General features: G+C 42.4%; 1 protein-coding gene across 2 annotated transcripts in view; it reads right to left on the reverse strand.

Moving 5' to 3' along the window:
• Positions 1-20,798, reverse strand: part of VPS39 (VPS39 subunit of HOPS complex) — a 45,986-nt gene that overhangs the window by 4,332 nt on the left and 20,856 nt on the right. For both annotated transcript variants that reach the window (XM_032343420.1, XM_032343421.1), the window contains exons 9-21: positions 18,928-19,048; positions 18,704-18,824; positions 13,506-13,635; positions 9,635-9,777; positions 4,408-4,551; positions 3,857-3,998; positions 3,630-3,716; positions 3,218-3,291; positions 2,764-2,862; positions 1,842-1,959; positions 1,214-1,342; positions 463-565; positions 174-219 (exon numbers count right to left, since the gene is read on the reverse strand). In XM_032343420.1, the coding sequence (XP_032199311.1) occupies positions 174-219; positions 463-565; positions 1,214-1,342; positions 1,842-1,959; positions 2,764-2,862; positions 3,218-3,291; positions 3,630-3,716; positions 3,857-3,998; positions 4,408-4,551; positions 9,635-9,777; positions 13,506-13,635; positions 18,704-18,824; positions 18,928-19,048 (1,457 nt within the window). The remainder of the gene's footprint in view (positions 1-173; positions 220-462; positions 566-1,213; positions 1,343-1,841; positions 1,960-2,763; positions 2,863-3,217; positions 3,292-3,629; positions 3,717-3,856; positions 3,999-4,407; positions 4,552-9,634; positions 9,778-13,505; positions 13,636-18,703; positions 18,825-18,927; positions 19,049-20,798) is intronic.

Below are 20,798 nucleotides of genomic sequence, written 5' to 3' on the forward strand. Positions count from 1 at the left end.
CCGAGCAAACCAGGATGTACGGTCATCCTGCCTCTCCTCAATACACAGGTGCAGAATCAGGGACCTCAGCCACTCCTACCAGTATCCCCTGTGACCGCCCCCGAGGGGGTGGGCTGTGCTGCAAGGGGCAGTGGAAAGCGCACACGCTCCCTGGGGCCAGTGTCACTACTTACATCTTTGTTGCCATCTCTGTTTTGGTCATAATGCTTGTGGCAGTACCTGAAAGGGAGAAAGTGGTGAGACGAGGCCAGAGCAGCCTCATGGAGAGAGGTCATGGATTCAGCCTGTGGGAGCAGCCTCATGATGGTGCCACAACTGGGGGCCAGCAAGGGAGGCAGAATGGAGGGGAGGCCGCTTGCTCTCCGGCCTCTCCTCCCTCTTCGGGGCCTGCTGTCAGTCTCACTGGTCTCACTGGGCAGTGTGATGGTGGTGGTGGTGGGGGGGAAGGGGCGGGGAACGTACTCCTCGGCCATCTTTGTGTCCTTCAGGATGTGCACGTAGATGAAGAGCGCTTGCTCGTGCTTCCCCATGCGGCCCAGCAGCAGTGCCCGCTCTTCTAAGAGACCTGGGAGGAGGAAGGAATGTGAGTAACCTTCACCACCACTGCGTAAGCACAGGCCGGGAAGCTAAGCTGTTACACAACTGCGTGAAAGTATCTGTATTACTTAGGGTTTTTTTCAAGGAGAAAACTGCTAAAATTAGAAATGGGCGAAGGGAGCTATTTTAGAAAGTACTTTATCCTATCTTTTTTGTGATCACTTCTAAACTGGCTAAGAACTCTCATTCAAAGACCAAGTGCATAATAAGCACCCACAAGGTGCCAAGCACTCCCGCTAAGGAAAGAATTTGGAAACATTTGGTCTCTGCTCTCCCGGAGCTCATCCATCACACAAATGTGTGTCTTTTTCAGACAAACAATGCCAGATTACAAATATTGCTAAATAATGAACTTGCCCAAGAACATGTGCTGATGCACGAAACAGGTCTCAACCTGGCCAGCAACTGCCAAGTGGTTCACACCCAAAAGAGACTCTTCTCAGGCATGGTACAAAAGCGAGTCTTCAGATGGCACAGAACTGCAGCCTTGGCCTGAAACACGGGGCTTTCTCCAGCCCTGACTTGTGGGAAGAGTAGGGAACTGGGGAAAAGAATAGGATGAGTTTTTGCATTACCTTCTGCTGAAGTGGCTTCTGGCCATGAGCCAGACACTTACCATCAAAAGGAAAGTCACAGATGAGCCGGCCTGGATCATAGTAGCCCGAAATTTCCAAGAACATAAGGAGTTTCCGTCGGTATTCTCCCAGCTCACCCTCTTCCTCTCCAGCAGGGACTGGAGTTTTGCCTTGAAAGGAAACCAAGCTCAGTATGAAAGGCTGCTGCTGGACGGCAATATGGGGTCATCAAGAGAAACGAAAGGGATGGGGTTCATGATATCACCACGGTGATCAGAAAGGGCCCCCAAAGTGGGCTCCAGCTGGACTTTCCTTAGTTTATGGTCTCTGCATGACCCCCAAAACATCGGCTTGAGATACAAAAAAACAAGCTGCACAAATGCTCCTGTAAGCAAACCTGTTTCTTATCAGCACAGCTGCCATCTTACAGACAAATCTGTTCCTTCCCCCTCCCCTAAGGGCGATGCTCAGAGATCCCCAGATCCAGACAAGAGCTCTTGGGTCTCCTGTGCTGGCTCATTTAGCTGCCCTGGTGCCTCTGAGGAACTTCCCACCCACCTGGGCCCCGCAGAGGAGAGTAAGTTCTGCTTCCCTATGCCACATGGCACCCTCGGGTCCCAGGTCACCTCTAAGGCCCAGGGCCACTTGGCTTTCTACAAGAACTGGTACCTGCAGGGAAGGACAGGAGATATTCCTTCATCAGACCTTGCACCTTCTCACAGTACAGCTGGATCAGGCAGTTGTGGAACCGAGAGCCTGTCTCCTCCCAAACGTGGATGACATGTTCCTGAGGCAAGACATGGGTCTACCTGGTACCCTCTATGCTGTGATCCAGCTCTGTCTCCCTGTCTCCCTCACATTTTTAAGGCCCAACAGGTCCCATCCAGATGGTCTCCTCATGAAGCGATAGCTCTTTTAAAACCACCAGGCAATTTTGGACTACAACCCAGAAACATTAGGGATTGTTTTCTTTTCTGTTTTTAAAAGATTTTATTTATTTATTTGAGAGAGAGAACAAAAGAGGGGTTGAGGGGCAGGGGGGAAAGGGGAAGCAGACTCCCCACTGAGCAGGGAGCCCACGGGACCCTGGATCATGACTTGAGCTGAAGGCAGATGCTTAACTGACTGAGCCACCCAGGTGCCCCGAGGATTATTTTCTTGATTTGTAGTCTAAGCTCCTTTATTAACTTTGTACCATAATCCTCTCAACTCTCACATCTGCCCACGCAGTTACAGTTACATACTTGCATTCTGCTACCTAAAACCAATTTGGTTGCCCTGTGGCCCTGGCTGAATCAATGGCCATACAAACGTGGCTTTGTATGAGATGTTTTTCTCCAACACCATTCTCTTCTATCCCTCTGTACTCTATCTAGATTTAGAAGGCATTCATCAAAAGTAACATTTCCAGGTTGATCTACCAAGATCTTTCTTCAGAGGAGGCAGAAATAATCGTCCTTAAATTTCTACCAGTTCCCAGGTGACATAAACCCCAATCTGAATTGCCCAGTATTGAACTGCCCAATTTCCCCACGTGGTCCTGGATCCCACATTTAAAGGTTTTTAGTTCAGACCAAAAAAAAGATCTTACCAGATAAGGAATAGCCAGACCCTTAAAATTCTCCACCAAGAAGCCGAGCACTCGGTCCCGTGGCAGAGACTCTACCTCCGGAAGGTCTTCGGTAAAGATCTGTGGGAACAAACCGGGGTTCCAGAAGCAGAACCATCTGACTGCAGTGCTGCCAACCACACATGGCACACACAGACACAGTGGAGGCTCAAGTGGACTTCTGAAGGGGGAAGGGTCTACCAAATGGCACCTGTGTGCCATCTTGTGTGACACGCTAGGTCGCAGGTGCTGGTCTCCCGACGTCTGTGGAAGTCTCTCTCCGCTACATTACACCATTGTCTCCTATTTCCCAGGCTACTCCTCTGAATGCCAGAGAAACTGCATGAATCCACCCCCCACCTCCAGCCACCACTGCCTAAGTAGAATTAGGACCCAGTGTGGTACTAGATAAATCCAAGAGATCCCCGTGATTTACCTTCAGGCCATCCTCCGGGAAGTCTCGCAGCACCCATACAGAGTAGGAAAAAATCAAATGCAGGTTTTCAGTGCCTGGAGGGACAAGATTGGTTGGCAGGTGAGGCCCACCCTGACCATAGGACTGCAAAGGCAGGTGCAAAGGTTGCCCCTGAATTTACTTTCCAGGGGAGATGGTTCTGTCCAAACACCAGTCACTCAGGGATACTTGCCCCTACTGGGCTGGTTACATGCTAAAGGGCTGTCACAGTTCCACCATGGTGGGGGGTGGGGACTCTAACCTCAAGTGGAGAAACAAAGATGGGTGAGCATAAGGGAGGGAGAGTCCTGACCCACCAGAATCAGAAATGGAGGGAGATCAGGTCCATTTGAACACAATCCTTTCCCCCTTCCCTTTCAAAAGTTGGCCTCACCAAGATGCTGCAGATACTGCACTGTCCTCTCATGGCCTTTCAGAGGCGAGTTTGCTTTCTTGGACTGGTCTACCAGCACCTGCAGAGCTGGCCAGGAAGCCCCCGCCCAACAAAAAAGTCATTAGCCTCTTCCAGGAAATACATGCCCATGGGAAAGTCACCGTACTTTGGTGGGTTTCCCCTCTCCACAGACCACCCTCCCAGAACTGATCCCCTACTCCAGCCACCTTTCTCGTGGAGCCCCTTCTTCTCATACAGGATAATCAGCTCGCTGTACTTGTGTGCCTTCTTCAGCACATGCTCGCTCTCCTCGATGTGGCAGTGGTTGTTCTCCAGGCGGAGCAGAGGGGCCACCAGGGCCACGTTCGTCTGCAGAGGAAGCACGACTTCTGTGGCAACCGCGTCGTGAAGGGACACCCCCACACCCCACCCAGCCCAGGCCTGCTTCAGGCCGGAAGGCCATGTATGGAACACAAGCCAGAGAAGGCCAACTGCCCTTTTCTAGGACTATGGGGAGTGGCGGGGGGGGGAACACTGTCCCTGTTCACCCTGTAGCACCAACCCCAGTCTTACCAGAGAAGACCAGCCCACTGCAAATTCCGGGGCAATTATCTTGCCTTAACCTTTAAATTTCCAGAAGCTCAGAGGTGTCAGGTCAAGGCTGGGTGATTGCCATCATCCAAGATGCCACTCTTATTGATGGCAGGTCCCCCAAAGTAGCCCTTTCCCAGCTTCTGGGGATGGAGCCTTGCGGGTAGCGAGTGCCTGGAGAACTCACATGGAGGTAGCACTTGAGCAGGGTGGTGTCAATGATTTGCAACAGCTTCTTCTTGGATTTGATGGTAGGCGTGCCTTCCATAAGTGGGGAGGTGCTAGACTGGTGATCAGAGTCATTCAGCTTCTTTACCAACTGGCTTCGTTTCTGCCAAGGCCCAAAAATGTGGGGTTAAGGCCAGGACTCAATCATCCTTATCACCTGGGCCACCATGTAATATTCCAAATACTGCCAACACAGCTCATGCCTATCCACCCTGATCTCACATTAGCACATCATTAGCACATTAGTGCTAATCATTAGCACATCATTTTTCTTGGGGATCAAGAGAGATGAATGCCAAATTGCCACAGATCCAGTAACAATTATTTATCAGGTAGTTACTACATCCCAGGCACTATAACAAGAATTTTACGTCATCCTACTGTAAACCTACAACAAATGCAGACATTACTGTCATCCCCACTTTACAAGCGAAGAAGATAAGGCACAGACACTATATCTCTCAGAAGCAGCTGAGGCAAGTTTCAAATTGGGTCTAATTCCAATCCCCATGTTCTTTTGTTCATTTATTTTTTAAAGATTCCATTTATTTATTTGACAGAGAGAGAGGGAGAGAGAGAGTGCACATAAGCAGAGGGAGAGGGAGAAGCAGGCTCCCTGCTGAGCAAGGAGCCCGATATGGGACTCGCAGGACCCTGGGATCATGACCTGAGCCCAAGGCAGCTGCTTAACCAACTGAGCCATCTTTTTTATTAAAAAGAAAAAAAACCAACAACTGTCTTGATGTATAAGTAATATACAATAAAATGTACCCTTTTAAAGCATGAAATCCATTTTGACACATATGTACATGCATGTAACCATGACCCCCATGAAGGAACAGAATGTTTCCTATCACCCCAGAAAGTTCCGTTGGACTCTTCTCAAAGAATCCCACCCACTCTGACACCACAGATCTGATTTCTATCACTAGAGATCAGTTTTTACCTATCCTAGAACTTCATATAAATAGAATCATCCAGTCTGTACTATACAGTGTCTGGCAATGCCCTCTGTTTTGTATGCTCTACCATCTCTCTGGCACAGGAATAGTTTCAGCTAACCTGAGACATTCCAAATGGCAACGGAGGTGTCCAGGGAAAACATGTGCTCAGAGTCCTAAAGCAAAGACACAGGCAATAGAGGGCTTTCCTCAGTGCCACAGGCTTAGGAGACATTCTGCCCCAGAAATGTTTATCACTTGGTACAGACAGAGGCATGTCTGTGTGCTCCCCGCCATCTGCCAGCCATAGCTGGGTACCACTGGAGCACAACATCAAGGAAGTGCTGAGGCTATGTGTGCCTGACCAGACCTGTGGGACCTTCACCAACCCAGAAGCAGGTGACAGCTGGCTTACAATTTCTCAGCAGTATTTCTCAGTGTCTGCCCAGGGGACCCCTTACAGAGGTCTTCAGAACACTTATAGGGAAAAAATTTACTAAGTTCTCTGACTCTGGGTAAGTGCCCAGGGAATATGTAATAGCCCAGTGTGACAAAAGTTTGGAGTGAACAGTCTTTAACAGTTTTATTATTCACTTGAGAATTTCACTTATCTCTCCATAATAGTAAACTATAAAAGAAAACATACATCTAAATACTCCCTCTAAAAAAAAAAAAAAAACAAAAAACCATGTTATAGAAGAGTATTTATTGACAGGGAAAGGATTTCTCAATATACAGCTAAATTTTTAAAAAGTAAGCTAGAGAACTTCAGTTTGATATCCATTGGCAACAGTAACCCCATAAATTTTATTATTTTTTTAAAAGATTTATTTATTTGAGAGAGAGAGAGATCAAGAGATCGCATGCACATGAGTAGGGGGAGGGGCAAAGGGAGAGGGGAAAAAACAATCCTCCAACAGACTCCCTGCTGAGTACAGAGCCTAACGCAAGGCTCAAATCAGGACCCCAAGATCATGACCTGAACTGAAATCAAGAATCATCATCTACTCAATGGACTGTGCCACCCAGGGGCCCCAATAAATTTTTAAAAACTGAATTCATGACTACATACCCAAGCATGCCACAGAGACATTGTTTGGTTTGGTTCCAGGACACTTCAATAAAGCAAGTATCGCAATAACGCTAGCCAAATTAATTTCTTGGTTTCACAGTGTGCACAAAAGTTATGCTTACATAGTATGGTAGTATTATAGCTAATGAAATAATGTATATACCTTAATTTAAGAATGCCTTATTGCTAAAAAATGCCAACCATCATTGAGCTTTCAGTGAGTTGTAATCTTTTTGCTGGTGGAGGGTCCTGACTCAATGTTGGTGACTCAGGGCTGGGGTGGCTGTGGCAATTTCTTAAAATAAGACAACAATGAAGTATGCCACATCAACGGACTCTTCCTTTTATGAATGATTTCTCTGTAGCATGTGATGCTGATAGCATTTTACCCACGGAACTTCTTTCAAAACTGGAGTCCATCCTCTCAAACGCTGCCACTGCTTTACTAATTATGTTTAAGGAGTATTCTAAATCCTTTTTGTCATTTCAACAGTTTGGCCAGTAGATTCCATCTCAAGAAACCACTTCCTTTGCTCATCTGTAAGAAGCAACTCCTCATCCATGAGTTTTTCATGAGCTGGCAGCAAGTCACTCATGTCTTCAGGCTCCACTTCTCATAGAGTTCTCTCGCTATTCCCACCGCATCCCAGTTACTTCTTTCACTGAAGTCTTGAGCCCCTCAAAGTCATCCTTGAGGGCTGGAATCAACTTCTTCCAAATTCCTGTTCATGTTGATATTCTGACCTCTTCCCATGAATCATGAGTGTTCTTAATAGGATGTAGAATAATGAATCCTTTCCAGATTATTTATTTTTTTTTACTTACTTTACCCAGGTATGGAGGAATCATTATCTATAGCTGCTAGAGGCTTGTGAAATGTATTTCATAAAGAAGACTTGAAAGTTAAAATTATTTCTTGATCCATGGGCTGCAGAAAAGATGCTGTGTTAGTATGAAAACAACATTAATCTTACTGTACATCTCCATTAGAGCCCTTGGGTGACCACGTGCACTGCCAGTGAGCAGTCATATTTTGAAAGGAATCTTTTTTTCTGAGCTGCAGGTCTCAACGGGGGCTTAAAATGTTCAGTAAACTATGTTATGAACAGACGTGCTGTCATCTGGGCTTTGTTGTTCCATTTACAGAGCACTGGCAGGGCTGGTGTGTAGCATCATTCTTAAGGGCCCTAGAATTTTCAAAATGCATTGCTCCAACTTTAAGTCACAAGCGGCATTAGCCCCTAAGAAGAGTCAGCCTCTCCTTAAAAGCTTTGAACCCACACACTGACTTCCCCTCTCTGGCTATGAAGTCCTAGTTGGCATTTCCATCCAATAGAAGGCTGTTTCATCTATACTGAAGACCTGTTGTTGAGTGGAGCCACGTTCATGAACAATCTCACCGAGATCTCCTGGAGAACTTGCTGCAGCTTTTCCATCAGCACTTAGCACTTCACCTTGTACTTTATGTCACGAAGATGCCTCCTTCTTAAACCTTATGAACCAACCTCTGCTAGCTTCCAGCTTTTCCTCTGTAGCTTCCTCACCTCTCTCAGCCTTCACAGATTTGAAGAGAGTTAGGGCCTTGCTCTGGATTAGGCTTTGAGGAAAGGGAGTGTTGTGGCTGGTTTGATTTCTATCCAAACCAGTAAAACTGTCTCCAAATCAGCAATAGGCTGTTTTGCTTTCTTATTCATGTTCACTGCTGTAGCAGTTCTAATTTCCTTCAAGAATTTTTCCTTTGCTGGGGCGCCTGGGTGGCTCATTGGGTTAAAGCCTCTCCCTTCAGCTCAGGTCTTGATCCCAGGGTCCTGGGATCGAGCCCCCACATCAGGCTCTCTGCTCAGCATGGAGCCTGCTTTACCCTCTCTCTCTCTCTGCCTGCCTCTCTGCCTACTTGTGATCTCTGTCTGTCAAATAAATAAATAAAATCTTAAAAAAAAAAAAAAAAGAATTTTTCCTTTGCATTCACAACTTGGCACAAGAGGCCTAGATTTTGGCCTATCCTGGCTTTTGACATGTCTTCCTCACTAAATTTAATTGTCTTTACTTTTGATTTAAAGTGAGAAACAGGGGCACCTGCATGGTTCAGTGGGTTAAGCCTCTGACTTCAGCTCAGGTCATGATCCTGGGATCGAGCCCCGAATCAGGGTCTCTGCTCAGCGGGGAGCCTGCTTCCCCCTCTCTCTCTGCCTGCCTCTCTGCCTACCTGTGATCTCTCTCTGTCAAATAAGTGAATAAAATCTTAAAAAAAAAATAAAGTGAGAAACAGTGATTCTTCCTTTTACTTGAAACACTTAGAAGCCATTGTAGGGTTATTAACAGACTTAATTTCAGTATTATTGTGTCTCAGGGAGTAGGGAAACCCAAAAAGCAGGCGAGGCAGGGGAACAGCCAGCTGGTAAAGTAGTCAGAACACAGACATTTTATTAAATTTGCTATCTTATATGGGAACAGCTGGTGGCTTCTCAAAACAATTACAATAGTGACATCAAAGATCACAGATCACAAAAATAAATTAAGTATGAAAAAGCTTGAAATGATGTGAGAATTACCAAAATGTGACAAAGACACCAAATAAGTAAATGCTGTTGGGAAAATGATTCCAAAAGACTTGCTCACTTCAATTTGTTTAAAAAAAAAAAAAAAAAAAAAAAAGGCAGCATCTGTGAAGCACAATAAAGGAGGTATGCCTCCAAAGGTCTAGAAGGACAACACTATAATGTTGGTTACTTTTCTCCGGGTGATAGGGTTACAGGAGATTTATTATTTATTTATTTATTTTTAACTTTTGCTATATACTTTTTTGTGTTTGCCCAGTTTCCTGCATAGAGCATGTATTTTCCCACAAGTATGTATGTTCCAAAAGAGTGTTTCAAAAAACCGATTATTTTCTATCCACTAAAATTTCTTCTTCTGAGTTCCTAGGAGAGCTTCATGTAAATTTGCCAGAAATCAGGTACATTTCCTACTATCAAGATTTAGCATCAAAGATCAGTGGTATAACTGAGTAGGGAGATGAAGGAGAAAGAAATGCGCCCAGCCACCATAGCTTCTAAGGTATTCATTTACAGAATGCCTGTGGAATCGGAGAAGGCCCACCCTTCTCTGCCATAGAAAAGCAGGCATCGGAACTCCCAGGTGAACTCTTCCATACACCCCTGTACCATACCTACCTGTGTCAGGTAGTCAATCAGAGCTAAGTGTGCCTTCTCCAACTCAGCCCCTGAGAGCCCAGGCAGTGGGTTAGGGTACTGCAGCTGCTTCCTGTAGTCTGTGGGCAGCAGGTCCGGGTACAGGCCCATCACATGGGTAGGATCTACATGGAAGGGAAACATGATTCCCCAGAAAGGAGCACAGCAATTTAAGGATCAAATAAAACAACACCATTATAACAGCAAAGTAAGTTCCATACTAATTTTTTTTAAGATCTTTTTTATTTTTTAAGTAATCTCTATACCGAACATGAGGCTTCAACTCACAACTCCGAGATCAAGGGTCACACACTCTATCAACTGAGCCAGCCAGGCACCCTCGGACTCATTTTTTTAATTAAATGACTCCAAGTTCAAAAAGAGTCAATGAGCTCTACATTTCTATAATTTGAGCACTAATAACATGTATATTTCTCTAAACCATTACAAAAATGGTTTGACTCTATATTCCAAGGCATACACACATATGCATATCCAGAATTGGAATGGAAAATTCATGAATTCTCTAAAAGTGGAGAAGAAAAAATTCCCCAAGGAAAAACTGCTAAGACATTAAAGTTGAATAATCAATAGCCTTAAAAATAAAAGAACTATATAAAGAAAAGATTACTAAAAGAAATTACTATTACTAAAACAAAGCCAGACAATGGTCTAGGGCATATATATTTGCCGGATACATGGCAAGAAGCTAATAAATTAATTATATAAAATGTAAGTTGGAAAAAAAAAGATTTCATATGATAAAGAGGCAAAAGACATAAACAACTTACAAGAAAATAATATAAGTAAGTGGGAAAACGTTCTGCTACATTAAGAATTAGAGCAGTACATTAAAGAGTAAAGTCTGTAGAAAAATGTTTATATGATACTACCCAGGGCTTGCTATATTATGAAACTGAATCACTCTTACAATGCCAAGGCAAAAAATACTGCTACTTCAATAAGGAGAAAAGCACTTGGGCGCACCAATCCCACTTCTCGGAGTTTACCCTAAGGAAACAGTCTAAAAGATGGGAGGGGGAAGACACATCTGAAAGAAAAGGTCACATAAGGAATATTATTTGTAACAATGCAGTTCTGGAAACAATGTGGAATTCCTTCAGCAGCAGAACTATAGTCTACGTCAACTAAGAGACAATAATGCAATCATTACAAATTTTAATTATGAAGGGCACACAGCAACATGGAAAAACACTAACAATTTTAAGTAATAAAAACTATAAAAACGAATACTGTTATAATTACACTGAGATGTACAAAGTAGGAAAAGCTTGGATGAAAAAGACACAAAACTAGAGTCAAGGCTAGATCTAGAGTAAGGTTTTTTTCCTTTAACACTTTAATGTTTCATCCTAACATTATTTTCATTCAAATTTAAAAAAAAAAAAAGTTGGGGGACCAGGAGAAGGCCATGTCCTTCTCCTAGAAGGAGCTGAGCTCCAGACAAGCAGACCAGAAGAGAAATGCTACCCAGCCTTGCCTTGAAGCCTCCAGAACGCACATCATCCCCAAGAAACTGGTGTCTGACCACAGTATTTCTGCCAAGCCAGGAAGACTGTGTTCCTCAAAACCTGAGATAATGTGAAAGAGACACTCCTAAGAAACGGCAACCGAATGGGGTAGTTGGCAATTCCGCGTGGCTCCCACACAGAAGCGCAGTCTGAGGAACACAGATAACCACTGGGGACCCGGAGCGCATCTGCTGCCCTTTAGCGGCTTCCCACACTACGCTGTGTGTCTACAGACAAGGCTCTAATCACATCACTCTACTTAAAACCTTGTGATGTCACCTGAAGCCTACAATACCAAGTCCAAATTCCCTGGCAGCATTCAAGGTCCTCTAGGATGCAGACCCAACATCTCTTTCCCATGCAATCTATCAAGCACCACCATCATCACACTGGGCTGTGGCTTACAGATCCTCAGCCACCACTGGGTGTCTCCTCCCGCCCACCTTCCTTTACACTCTGCTTTTTCTTCTATCTTCCAGAGCCTGGTCACTGCCTCTTGAGACTCCTGACTTAATTCTCCATAATCCTGGAGACATTTATTCCCATGTCTCACTGAGTGGTTTTTCATGTAAGCGCCTTGTGGACCGACAACATGTCCTATTTATCCTGGAAGCCCAGGACCAAAGATAGAGCTGCCACTGCCATTGCTTATCTGATTTGCCTTTGGGCCTATGTTCACTGAGTCCAGGATTATGCCACACATTGAATTCTCAATCAGAGAGACAGGCAATTCACAAAGGGATTAAATTCCTCATGCAGAACAAAGGATAGGGATTGACTCTTCTCTAGCCACATGGATCTGGCTGCTCCTGGAACAGACTAGGCAGTATTCCAACCTCACCACCTTGCCACCGGCCATTCCTTCTACCTGCACTGCACCTGCCCAGACAACTACCGGGTTCATTAAATAGCCTCCTTTAGGCCCTAACTTCTCAGAGATGCCTTCCCTATTTTATCTTAATTATAATCCTAATACCTATCTTCAGTACTCCTTATCCCCATTTCCCTGCTTTATTTTTCTTAGAGCTTACCACGTCCCAATATATTATAAATTTGCTCATTTATTTGGCTGTCTGCCCCGTCTCCCAACAGAATATACACCCCACTATTTGGGACCCAGAATAGTCTCCAACGCATGGTAGAAGCTTGATAAAATTTTTATTGACTAAGTAAATAAGGAATGTAATATCTGAACAAATTCAATAGTCTAAGGCTCAATTTCAAGACCTAAATATGGGTTTCAAGAAATATAAAAACTGAGATGCCTGGGTGGCTCAGTGCGGTAAGCGTCTGCCTTGGGCTCAGGTCACTATCCCAGGGTCCTGGGATGTAACCCCTGCATCAGGATCCCTGCTCAAGGGGGAGTCTGCTTCTCCCTTTCCCTCTGTGCTCTCTGTGTGCTCTGTAGTCTCTCCAGTAAATAAAATCTTAAAAAGAAAAAAAAAAGTGGTGTTGATTTGTATGCAAATTTGCCCAGCTTGTTAATGTTTTAAAGTGACCAGGCAAGGTTCCTCAGTAAATATACAGGGGACCTAAAGAAAAGAACTGAAAGAGGAGTGGCTGGTTTGGCAGCTTCAAAACCCACTATACTTTCTATTAAGTTAAACCACCTGGAAAAGCTGAGAGTAAAAATAAAGCAAAGATGTTCCCCCATATTCATTTTTGGTAGTGGGTCTCATAAAGAAGTCTATACCCAGGATCAGACTTTTTATTTTGATGAAACTGGTTTCTATTGGAAGCAAATATACTCAAAGATTTGCATCTCAAAGGAGAAAGCATCTCCCCAGGGTTCAGGACTGCAAAGCACAGCTAGTGCTGAGTACCAATAGTAGTGGGAACTGAGTGTTAGTAGGATTGCTATTGTTTTCATTAGTGTTCCACTTACAAAGCTGCCTATGTCTGGAGTGGTCTGCCCCAACCTCACTCTTCCCATAAGCTGTTATTTCCCATGAGTATTAATTATAGAATAGAAGGTTTTTGCAGGACCACCTCGTATCTAAAATGCCTGCACCTTAATATATGTACATAAGAGTGCCCTGGGTGCCATGTAATGAATATTCTAACCACTGGAAAGAGATCTGGCCTCTCTACTGTAAATAAAGAAAGGGATATTGGAAGTCTGTTTATGGATGAGACCAGGTGCACAAGATGCAGACTGTAAATACATAACACTGTGGCCACCCACAGGATCTTGTGAGGCACGATGATCAAGAGATGAGCAGAAGCTTTCCCCGATCTCAGATGTCTAGTACTATCTCTCCTGTCCTTTCCAGGTTCCCCTCCCTCCACGAATTCCAACCAAGGCCAAACCCATGTGTTACCTGTGCCAAGCTTAGCAAAGACCTGCATGGACTCATCAAAACGCTTCTGGCAGAAGAGGTAGAAGGCATACAAGTTCTTGATGTGATGGATCTGCTGCTGCTTTTCGCTGTCGGAATCATCTTTCATTTCCTAGTGAGAGGGCAGAATAGGAAAGAGCTCACTTGCTCAACAAATATTTATTCAGCATATACTATGTATCAGACAACATCTTAGGAGCTCCACATGCCCAAGTTTACAAGACAAACCACATGGCACCTGCCCTCATAGACTTGTCCTGACATTCTAACCACAAGACTGAGAAGAAACTGTGCAATTAAAGTGCAACAGGGTTTCTACAAAATACCTCGGCAGTCCTCCTGAAAAAAACTGTCAAGGTCATGAAAAACAACAGAAGAATGAGAAACTGTCACAGATCAGAGGACACTAAGGACACACAACAATTAAGTACAATGTAATTTCGGGATTTGAAACCGGAACAGAAAAGGGGCATTAATGGAAAAACCGGTGAAATCTGAATAAAGTCTAGAGTTCACTTTAAAAACATGAAAAAGTCAAAACTAAAATAGGGTGAACGAGGACAGAAGCAATTGGGAGAGGTACCCAATCTAGTCTGAGCGGTGGGTGCAAGAAGGAAGCAAGAGGAATGCAGCCTGGGGTGTAAGGCCGAGCTGGAGTTAACCAGGGGAGTCCAGAACAGATGGAAGGGAAAAGGACATCACACGTGCAAGGCGCTAAGGTGACAGAGGGAACATGGTATGCTCAAGGAAAGAAGGGGATTTAATGTTGCTGGCACAGCTGGGAAAGGTCCAGTTTATAGTAAGAGCTAAATTAATGCAGCTATTCATTATCTTTGTTTCTTCCTTATAATCTTTATTCCCCTTAAATTCTTTTTAACCACTCTTTCCTACATTGAATTTCTTCCTTCAAAATGTCTTTCCAGTTTTCCCCTTCTTTTCCTTTCCTATTCTGTTGCCATCACCCCAGCCTAGACCACTATCAACACATGGTCGCATTTAGTCCAAGTCCTCTTGGTGCTTTGCAGGCTTTCAGAATCCAGCACAGCCTCCTTCTCTAGCTTTTTCCCAGACACTCAAGCATTACCCTCCACTCCAGTTAGGATGGACTCCATGCCATTTCTACACTTGTTTTCACTTCTTTAGCTTCTTCAGACTCTTAATGCTCCCTATTTCCCCACCTGATCCTGATCTCACCTATTCAGAAAGGGACCAACAGTGGGATGTCTTGTCCAGCCCACAGGGAACTGTCCCCTGGCTAAAATTTGCCTCCACATTTTGTCAATGGCGAAGTTTAATATGTACTTGCCCTCTGAAAATTTCATGTATATTCCCAACTGTTGCATTCCCAACAATAGTTCACAAGGGTTCCTTTTTCTCCACATGCTCGCCAACACTTGTTACTCCTTGTGTTTTTGATTTTAGCCATTCTGACAGGTGTGAGGTGATGTCTCACTATGGTTTTTGGTTTGTGATTCCCTAACGATGAGTGATATTGAGCATTTTTTGTCTGTTGGCCATCTGTATGTCTTCTTTGGAGAAATGTCTGTTCATGCTTTCTGAATGTTTTGAGTCTTTATTTTTTTAGATGCTGAGTTGTGTAAGTTCTTTATGTATTTTGGATACTAAACCTTCACTGAGTATGTCATTTGTAAGTATCTTCTCCCACTCATTCATAGATTGTCTTTTAGTTTTGTTGGTGGTTTCCTTTGCTGTGCAGAAGCTTTTTATTTTGATGTAGTCCCAATACTTTATTTTTGCGTTTGTTTCCCTTGCCTGAGAAAAATGTTATGGCCCGTATCAGAGATTTTACTGCCTGTGTTCTCTTCCATTATTTTTATGGTTTCAAGTCTCACATTTAGGTCTTTAATCTACTTTGAGTTTATTTTTGTGTGGTGTAATAAAGTGATCCAGTTTCATTCTTTTGTTTATTGCTGTCCAGTTTCCCCAATACCATTTGTTGAAGAGACTGTTTTTTACCCATTGCATATTCTTGCCTCCTTTGTCACAGATTAATTGGCCATCTGATCCTGGGTTTATTTCTGGCAGCTCTATTTTGCTTCATTGATCTATGTGTCTATTTTTGTGCTTGTATCATACTTTTTTTTTTTCCCCATACTGTTTTATCACAGCTTTCCAGTGTATCTTGAAATCTGGCATTGTGATACCTCCCCTCCAGATTTGTTTTTCTTTCTCAAGATTGTTTTGGCTAGTTAGGGTCTTTTGTGGGTTACACACAAATTTTAGCACTGTTCTAGTTTAATGAAAAATGCCACAGGCATCTTGATAGGGACTGCACTGAATTCATAAATTGTTTTTGGTAGTATGGACATTTTAACAATATTAATTCTTCCATTTGTGAGCATGGAATATCTTTCCATTTGTGTCATCTTCAATTTCTTTCAACGGTGTTTTCAGAGTACGGGTCTTTCACCTCCTTGGGTAAGTTTATTCCTGGGTATTTTATTCTTCTTGGTGCAATTGTAAATGGGATTGTTTTCTTAATTTCTCTTTCCCCTATTTCTTTGTTAGGGTATAGAAATGTCGCAGATTTCTGTATTTTGTATTCTGCAACTTTACTGAATTGGTTTATACTTCTAGCAGTTTTCTAGTGGAGTTTTTCAGGTTTCTCTCTATAGAGTATCATCTCATCTGCAAATAATGAAAGTTTAACTTCTTCCTTGCTGTTCTAGATGTCTTTCTTTTTGTTGTCTTGACTGCTGTGGCTAGGACTTCCAGTACTATGCTGAATAAAAGTGGTGGAGTGGACATCCTTGTCTTATTCTTGACCTTAGGGGAAAGGTTTTCAGTTTTCCCCAGTTAGGATGATATTTGCTATGGGTTTTTCATATACGGCCTTTATTATGTTGAGGTATATTGCCTCTAAACCTACTTTGTTGAGGTTTTTTGTTTTCTGCTTAATCATGAATGGATGTTTTACTTTGTCAAACCCTTTTTTCTTTGTCTACTGAAATGATCATCCTGGTTCTTATCCTTTCTCTTACTGGTGGGATGTATCACCTGATTGATTTGCAAACACTGAACTGCCCTTGCAACCCAGGAAGGAATCCCACCTGATTATGGTTAATGGTTTTTTAAAATGTATTGTTGGATTCAGATAGATAGTATTTTATTGAGGATTTCTGCATCTGTGTTCATCAAGGACAGTGACCGAGGGATACTATAGTTCTTTTATTTTTGTATTATCTTTATCTGGTTTTGGTATCAGGGTAATACTGGCCTCATAAAAGGAATTTGGAAGCTTTCCTTCCTCTTCTATTTTCTGGAACAGTTTGAGAAGAATAGGCATTATCTCTTTTTTAAATGTTTGGTAGAATTCACTGTGAAGCTGTTTGGTCCTAGACTTTGATTTTTGCAAGTTTTTTGATTACTGATTCAATTTCATTGTTGGTAATCAGTCTGTTCAAATTTTCTACTTCTTCTTGATTCAGTTTTGGAAGGTTATCTGCTTCTAGGAATTTATTTATATTTCTAGGTTGTCCAATTTGTTGGTATACAATTTTTCAAAATATTCTCTTATAATCCTTTTTATATTTCTGCGCTATGAATTTCTCCTCTCATTTATAATTTTGTTTGAGTCCTCTCTGATCTTTTCAAAGAACTAGCTCCTGGTTTCATTAATTTGTTCTGCTGTTTTGTTTTGTTTCTATATCACTTATTTCTGCTCTAATCTTTATTATTTCCTTCATTCTGCTGGTTCAGAGTTTTGTTTACTCTTCTTCTAACTCCTTTAGGTATAAGGTTAGGTTGTTAATTTGATTTTTCAACAAGAAATATATTTTTAAAGAGCACAATAAACACAAATTTAGGATAATGGTATGTCTGGAGGGGAGGCAGAAGAATGAGATGGGGAGGTACATATAAGTTATGGAAGCTGTTTTTCTTAGGTAGGATGGTGGGCTCATGGGTATTTAGTATTTTAAAAATGAAAACAAAATAATGGCGGGCAATTTAAGAGTGGCAAAAAAATAGAAATAAAGTAGTCAGATGCTGAAATTAAATACCCCAAGGAAAAAAAATAATCTTTCTGGGATATTAAACATCTCTAACTATTCAGACTGGATTTTTGTTTTAAATCCAAAATGTATACATCCAAGATAAATGTTGCCCTTCAAAAGTATCTATCACATGGGGCACCTGGATGGCTCAGTGGGTTAAAGCCTCTCCCTTCGGCTTGAGTCATGACCCCAGGGTCCTGGGATTGAGGCTCTCTGCTCAGTGTAGAGCCTGCTCTCTCTCTCTCTCTGCCTGCCTCTCTGCCTACTTGTGATCTCTATCTGTCAAATAAACAAATAAAATATTTTTTTTTTAAAAAGTATCTATCACATGTGACTATAAATTCCAAAACTTGTGACCACTGCTTTCCCTTCAGAAATAATTTACAAGATACTCTCAAAACTAAGTTTCTTAAATCATAAAAATCTCTTCTCTTTCACTAAACTAGCACTGTCCAGTTTAAAGGTCTAGGATCAGAATGACCTTGGTTGTTTCCTAAAATCAAATCTATCTCTACAGACAATAATCACCACTGGGAATATTTAAGAGAATAAGACAAGTCTCAGAAGTCAGTCTCCACAGAGTGTGTTGGCAATGAGAGAACCGCCAAAGCAAAAGCATGGGCACTATGGCTGTGAACAATACCTGGTGCTAATATTCAAGGAAGAGAGGCAGCCATAAATATAAGAGTGCAGCCCTACTGAATGCAGCAACTCAAGCTGGTTTCAGAAACCTGAAGGAGGCCTGCTTATCCAAAGACAGGGATCTACTGCTGAAAGGAATTGTGAAAAGCCCTCTAGTTGTTGCATTCAATCAGACTATAATCTTACGTTATGACTGTTACTTTAATACTTGCATGGTCTAATTCTTCAAGGCTATACCATATCTATTAAATTACTTGATTGTCTTCTAAATTCTAGGAGTTACTATTATTGTAACTGGCATTCATTCTACATCTGACCGATAAGCCATCTGAAAAAGTGAAATTATTTAGTTACATAGATATTCTATGGCCAAGTCAGACCCTGAATCTAAGTCCCTTAACTTGCAGCTCTGTGCTTATTCTACCAGTCCAAACTAAATATAACCATCTAAACCCAAAGCACTTGCTTTGGAGAACAAAGAGGAAGGCAGACTTGCATCCAAATCTCGGGAATAATACTTACTGCGAGCTGGAGAGCCAATTCAAACTGCTTGTCCTGCAGAAGCTGTTGGATTTGGGTTGCCATGGGGACAGGAATGAGTCTCCAAACAAAATGATTGCTGGCCACGTAGATAATGTTTGATCTGGAGGAAGGATTAAGGATATTAGCAAAGCTTTAGCTCAGGCTTTATGATTTTAAAGTTTTGCAATAATATGGCAGCTACAGTAAAAAAGGAAATTCCTTACCCTCCCGAGGTAATGAAGCGGGGCCTTTGAAGTTCAATGCTCTGGACCAGAAGCCTTGGCTCAAATGTTCGGATCTCCACATATCGAGGCAAAACGGCAATGATGTAGGGAGGCTGGTGCTCTGCACAAGAAAAGAACACTTCCAGTTGTGGATCTGGTCTCAGGCTTTAGGTTTATGGGCTGCTTCAGTTTCTCATTTCTATGCTGCATGCAGATGAGATCTCTAAATAGTCCACTACTCAAATACCAAGCCAGGATCCCACGTTGTGATATCCAAAGGGAAAAAAAATTTGTTTTGTCCAAGTGACCCTAAGAGGAATCTTGTGCACAAGAAGGACGCATTCAGCTTTGCTGAGAGTGACCTGATCCCACTCCGACCATCTCCTCCAAAGGAGTGGGTGAAACCTTCAGCTGCTCCCTTTCTCATCAGTCACAAAACCAAGCCAACCAAGTCCAGCTGCCCCTAACAATGCATCAGTAGGAAAAGGTTACATGAGAAGGACAAGATGAAGGCAACTTCTTTCTTCCCTAAAATGAGGCTAAAGAGAGTTCCACATTTCTGGCCAAGGTTATTTCTGCTTCAGATTTTCAGAGGAAAAAGATGCAAAACTCCACCTGATGCTCAGTGATTCCCAGAGAATGCAACTGGCTGGTCTTCTTAGTGTGCCAGTTTTCTACCACTTACACGAGGTCTCTGGAGTGTGAATCACGGAAATAGAAAGTAGAATGGTTGGCACCAAGGGCTAGGGGAGGGAGAAAAGGGTTGTTAATAGATACAGACTTTTACTGTTGCAAGATGAGAAAGTTCTGAAACTTAGAGCAGAAGTTGGGAGCTGAAGGAGGGAGAAAAGGGTTAACAGATATGGACTTCTACTGTTGCAAGATGAGAAAGTTCTGAAATCTGTTGCATGAAAATGTGAATATATGTAACTACTGGACTGTACACTTAAAAAATACTGTACACTTAAGATGACAGACTTTATGGGTTTTTTTTACAATTAAAATAGAAAATTTTTAAAAGGAAAGAAAAATAAAAAATCAACCACTAGATGGCATAATAATCATATAGAAATTTAACCTCAAACACTCAAGAGTTTCTTATTGTGGCTTAAGTGCTACGGATTTATTTCTGTCATGTATTTTCTGACAAAAAAAGTTTTCCACATTAATACAGTTTATACTCTAAATACCATAAAAATTTTAAACTTTTTTTTTTGTTTTAAAGATTTTATTTATTTATTTATTTACTTGACAGGCAGAGATCACAAGGAGGCAGAGAGGCAGGCAGAGAGAGACAGAGGGAAGCAGGCTCCCTGCTGAGCAGAGAACCCGATGCGGGACTCGATCCCAGGACCCCGAGATCATGACCTGAGCCGAAGGCAACGGTTTAACCCACTGAGCCACCCAGGTGCCCCAATACCATAAAAATTTTAAAGCCAGAAGGGAACTGGCCTAATATTTTCACCACTTTGAATGCTATTGAAGTTATTGTGCTTATATTTTTTATCTTATCAAAAAATTTAAAAACTTGCTTTGCATTGGATTTTTTTTACTTCTCTTTTAATGCTGGCCTCATTTTTAAAAACTAGTATAATCCCCCACAGTGTTAAGTTGTATAAATATGTAAAATTTCTCTCTCCTTTAATCTGGCTAACTTTTCTAAGGTCTAATTTAATAAAAAAGGTAATCTATAATAGGAAGGCTTTTGGTTATCATATCATATCATGATCCAGTCTCCCTAAGAGATGGTCTGGATCTCTCTGTATATTCAAAACTCGGCAGAGTGGCTGGTATACAGCAGACATCTAATAACTGGCCAATGATGACAGTGATTCATCCATTAAAGCACTTCCTAAAAGGCTATGTTTTGG

The sequence above is a fragment of the Mustela erminea genome, chromosome 5, assembly GCF_009829155.1.
Source record: "Mustela erminea isolate mMusErm1 chromosome 5, mMusErm1.Pri, whole genome shotgun sequence".
In the NCBI taxonomy this organism is placed as follows: domain Eukaryota; kingdom Metazoa; phylum Chordata; class Mammalia; order Carnivora; family Mustelidae; genus Mustela; species Mustela erminea.